Source organism: Vigna umbellata, chromosome 4 (assembly GCF_029865625.1).
Source record: "Vigna umbellata cultivar VRB3 chromosome 4, Vumbellata_1.0, whole genome shotgun sequence".
NCBI lineage: Eukaryota > Viridiplantae > Streptophyta > Magnoliopsida > Fabales > Fabaceae > Vigna > Vigna umbellata.
Genome location: NC_142168.1, coordinates 46,357,521 through 46,362,007, shown reverse-complemented (window position 1 = coordinate 46,362,007; position 4,487 = coordinate 46,357,521). Strand labels below are relative to the sequence as shown.

Genomic DNA, 4,487 nt, shown 5'->3' with positions numbered 1-4,487 from the left:
TGAAGGAGTATTGACGAAGTAAATGGTTTAGCTCATGGTATCGTTTAGTCTATTATAAACACTTTAAAATTCCGCTTTCTTCAGCTAGAGTGTTTAACGAGTTTGTCTTTCAAATGGCTTACCAAAAACATTGTCTCGACAGTTTTATCTATTTCAGAGTTTTGATTGATTATCATTTGGTATAGTAAAGTTTTTGCGTTTAGCATGAATCTCTCATGGATGCTTTGACTATTTCGGAATCATTTAGTCTTGTGTCTAGGTTAACCCTAAGTGTTTTTCTATGACTTTCCTCGGTTACTAGACTTTTAACTTGTCACCTATGTTTCAGCTATTATGATATTCTAGTGATAACCTATTCATATGTTAATCTCGTTTAATGTTGTTTTGTTAAACTTCAAAACAAGTGAGAGAGTTTAGACATTTTAGTCTTATGGACGATTTTGTCTTAACACTAACAATTTGATTTTCAATCCTCGACTAGTTTTATTACACTGTTTGCGAAAAAGTTTTCCATTAACATTATTCAACACCCTCCCGGGTCTCCCTTTCTAGACATTTTCAAACACTTCACTGGTATCACCTAGTCACTCAAACTAACCCTCGTTACTCTGAGTAGAACCGAGTTTGACTCACTCCTGGTTGTGCAGTATTCTTCACTACTCCTAGTATCCCTAGACACTCCCGATATTTTCCCGATACATTGTCTAGTTGAGTTTCACCCACTCCTTGTTTCCACTAAACAAACATGTCTAGCTACTGTTTAACCCCACCGAGCTAAGCGTTAAGTGTTTGAATTCTCTTCAGAATTTACAATCAAATAGATTTATTACAAGTCCTTAGACGATTACTCTCACAGAGAGGATGTGTAAGTTTATGATTCTATGAAGCTTGAGAGTATTTCCTTTTTTTCTAATAGACTGCCAGAGTTTTGTCTCTTCTTAGAATAGTAAGTTTATGATTCTATGAAGCTTAAGAGTATTTCATTTTTCTTCTATGCTTTTCTTTTCTTCACAGATATTTTCTTTCATGTTTGTGTGCTTATTCTCTTGTTCTTTTCTTCGACATCCTTTAATATATAGGCTTCAAGAAAATGTGTGTTAGATTATACTTTTCTTTGATCTGTGAATCTTCTTAGCCTTGTCGTAAGTAACAATCGTTGGTTAAAGTCAACTTGTTAGAGCAAACATACTTATCACTTCTTTATCAAAAGTAGCTTGTACAAACTTTCAGACGCGACTTTTGATAAAGAGAACATTATGTGAATGTCTTCTTTGTCTCTCACGTCCACTTCTGATTTGTATAGGATGGAGTAGGTGGATACTTAAGAAGTAATCTAGACAGAGTATGGTAGATATGCAAGCAGGCATATATGTCCTTTTTCTTATCACTTTTGTTGATTTTAAACATTGTGCATTTCATGCATATTTAGAACAACAAAGTGTTTTTCACATTTTCTACCATTTAAGCAGGATTTGATCATTTAAGCTTTTAACTAACATACCAAGTAGTTGATGAAGATTTCATCGTTGGATGAAAAAAATTGTTTGCCACAAGGTATCGTCTAGCCTATGTAACACTTTTACTCAAAACACTTTTTTAAGTTATCTTTGTTCTATTCAAAAGCGTGTTTAGCAATATGTATTTCAACACAAGTTTTTGGATCATCGTTTAAGACTTTTAACATACTTTCCAAAACCATCTTTGACATTTTATCCATCACAAGACATATTGAGAGCTTGTTTGAGCATTGCTTAGCAATGTATTATACGAGTGCATTCAGCAAGATTCTTATTGATGCATTTAATAGGAAAATCATTTAACAGTACGTCTATTCATATATTTGTATGTTTACTAAAATTTTTCTCAAAGTATTTAGATTTCACAAAGTTTTTTCATAAACCACTTATCTTTTAACTATATTGCTTTTCTAAAAATAACACTATTATATGCTCATTTTATTTATTATTATTTGTTAAACTTTAAAACATATGAGAATGTTTAGATAATTTAGTCTTATAGACGATCTTGTCTTAACATTAATCAGTCCATTCATGCTCTTAATTTCAACACACCGATACCAGATATCCGAATTGGGAGATTCGGTCCCCAGTACCCGATATGTCATCATGTCTAAGGCTATAAACCTTATCTGGAAGGGTCAAAGGACCTTTAGTCCTACTCCGTACAAAAATAATTAAAAATATAATAAATTACAGTAAATGAATAGAAATACAAACTTTACCTTAAATATTAAATCAGGTACGAGCATCCACTTAGTAAATCAATTTGGAATCGGCACCTAAATAAAACATGGATCGCATGAATATAATGTAATACATAAACCTTCTTCTGTTTATGCCCTTTAACTCAATATCATGTTGAAGTAGTGTGTAAAGACTTGAACATAACTCATTAGCCATAACTTGGGAATCAAATCAAAACTCAAGAAAGAATGAAAAAAAAATCAGAAGAACGAAATTTTTATCCGCCACAATTTAAGCAGCTGCATCAAAGGAATGAAGAACTTGCTCTAAAATCTTTCTCTTATGCGGATCAAGAGGACTCTCTGGTTTATCAGAGTGAGAAATATTTAGAAGATAGAGCTTCTTTGAGACCACAAATGCTGCAGAAAATATCCTCTTCATCCCTCCACGAGTACTATCTACCTTGTATTCAAATTCATAAATTTGCAATCCTCCCTCTCCTGATCTTTCTGCTACTGTAATCAATTCAGCTTCCTTTGTACTTTCCTGAATGCAAAGGCAATTACAACAAAAGTTAATGCATCATACAATCATTTTATCTCTACCCACCAATTCTAATAACACTAGGACATGTTTTACTATGAGAACACGGACTTTGAAATATGCAATGGTCAACATTTGAAAAAATGTGAGTTTAAGTCGGTATGCTCTATGCTGAAAGGCTCTATGAATGTAGCATGGTCATAAAAGAAACAGAAAAGTCTACTTAAAGTATAGCTCCTGCTTATGTACTATACATACGGAATTTCTACATTAAATCATTTTAGAAAGTGAAACAAAAGGCAACAAAATGTTAGGTGAACTTCAGCTCCTTTTTCTCTCCTCTTACAGTGGAATTCTTCTACACAATAACAATGTAACAACGAAGAAAGTTTTGAAAAAGATTGAGTCTCTGAGACCTCAACTGTTGCCTAATTAACACTACTTGTTAGCAATTTTTCAGGACAAGACTGAAACCATAGCTTACAACCTTGCAAGTAAATGCTCAACATTAAGAAGCTGTGGAAAAAAAGAATAGTTTACCTTACGTTTTTCGGCTTGTAAGAGCTTATCAGCAACGAACTGAGGTGTCCCAAACTCTTCAAGAGTCTTAAGACGAACTGGGCTTACAACAACCCCAATATTGTTACTTCCCATAGTTTTCTCTTCAAACAACACAGTTGCCCCTGCTTTATCAACCTGTTAGCCACATTACCAAAGACTATTCCTTTAGGACAGAAACAAATACCATTATTCTTGATGTGACTTTTTCTCTTCTGGCTTGACACAATTTCCATAAAGGGATGTCAAGTTAAGGGTGCTTATTATATGATTATTATTATGATGATAATATTATTTGAGTTTTACTGCAATAAACGCATCCAACTTCTTAGTATCAGCTAACCGCAATATTGTTCACCTAAAAAGGTTTACTGCTATATTTAACTGTGATAGTTTGAAGTTTCAAACTGAGAAGGGAATAGTTTAGTTTACCTTAGCCCAAGAAGAGGGTGTGAGAAGAGTGAAACCTTCCTCGGAATCGGTGTATCTCTGAAGCTCCAATTCTTGAGCCAACAAGAGTGCATCACCCATATTTGGCAACGGCGCAGCCTGACCCCACAGAAACATTGTGAGAAGAAGGGCGAAGTTGAGATTCCTCTTGCTAAAAGATGGTGCAAAGTGCATATCTTTGTGGAATTCATGAATGCAAGTGAGTGAAGTGGATTTGGGGAGCAAGATTGAGACGAAGATTCTGGAAGAAGCATGGGTGGACTGAGAGTGCTGGTGGAAGAAAGTAGAGCGTGAAAAGGTAAAGGAACTTCTTAAGGCCATTTTATTTGGTGGATTTAAGGATTTGGTTTAAGGTTTGTAGGATTGGGTTTCAATGTTTCATCGCCATAGGATGAATCTAGGAGAGGTGACAAGGGTCGTTAGAAGGTGTTTGCTAATAGTTATCCACATTTTTTTTGGTTTAATCATTCACTAAGTCCCAATTTTCGCATGGAATCTCAATTTCGTCCCTTTCTTTCTGAAAATATCAATTGGGTCCCAATTTTATGAAAATTGCAACAAATCGATCCTTTCCGTTAAATAGTGTCAAACGGCGTTAAAAGAATTTATGAGTGGATGCTGAGATGACGAACGAACGCTCGTCCACCAGCGAACGAACGCTCGTCGACCAGCGAACGAACGCTCGTCCAGTGTGGAACGAACGGTCGTCCAGCAGTAAGAGGTCCACGAGCG

General features: G+C 35.1%; 1 protein-coding gene across 1 annotated transcript; it reads right to left on the bottom strand.

The window, feature by feature from the left end:
• Positions 1–2,220: 2,220 nt before the first annotated feature.
• Positions 2,221–4,206, bottom strand: LOC124822598 (Photosystem II reaction center PsbP family protein). Its single transcript, XM_047294619.2, has 3 exons — positions 3,738–4,206; positions 3,288–3,443; positions 2,221–2,750 (listed from the first exon to the last, which is right to left on the bottom strand). Exons 1-3 carry the CDS (start codon positions 4,074–4,076, stop codon positions 2,496–2,498), a joined length of 750 nt encoding a protein of 249 aa, XP_047150575.2. The 5' UTR covers positions 4,077–4,206; the 3' UTR covers positions 2,221–2,495.
• Positions 4,207–4,487: the final 281 nt, after the last annotated feature.

Excerpts from the sequence above, each read along its gene's own strand:
- LOC124822598 (XM_047294619.2), bottom strand. The coding sequence starts at position 4,076 with ATGGCCTTAAGAAGTTCCTTTACCTTTTCACGCTCTACTTTCTTCCAC. Across the intron at positions 3,444-3,737 it reads CACCCTCTTCTTGGGCTAAG|GTTGATAAAGCAGGGGCAAC; the intron begins GTAAACTAAACT and ends TGTGGCTAACAG. Across the intron at positions 2,751-3,287 it reads TACAAGCCGAAAAACGTAAG|GAAAGTACAAAGGAAGCTGA; the intron begins GTAAACTATTCT and ends CTTTGCATTCAG.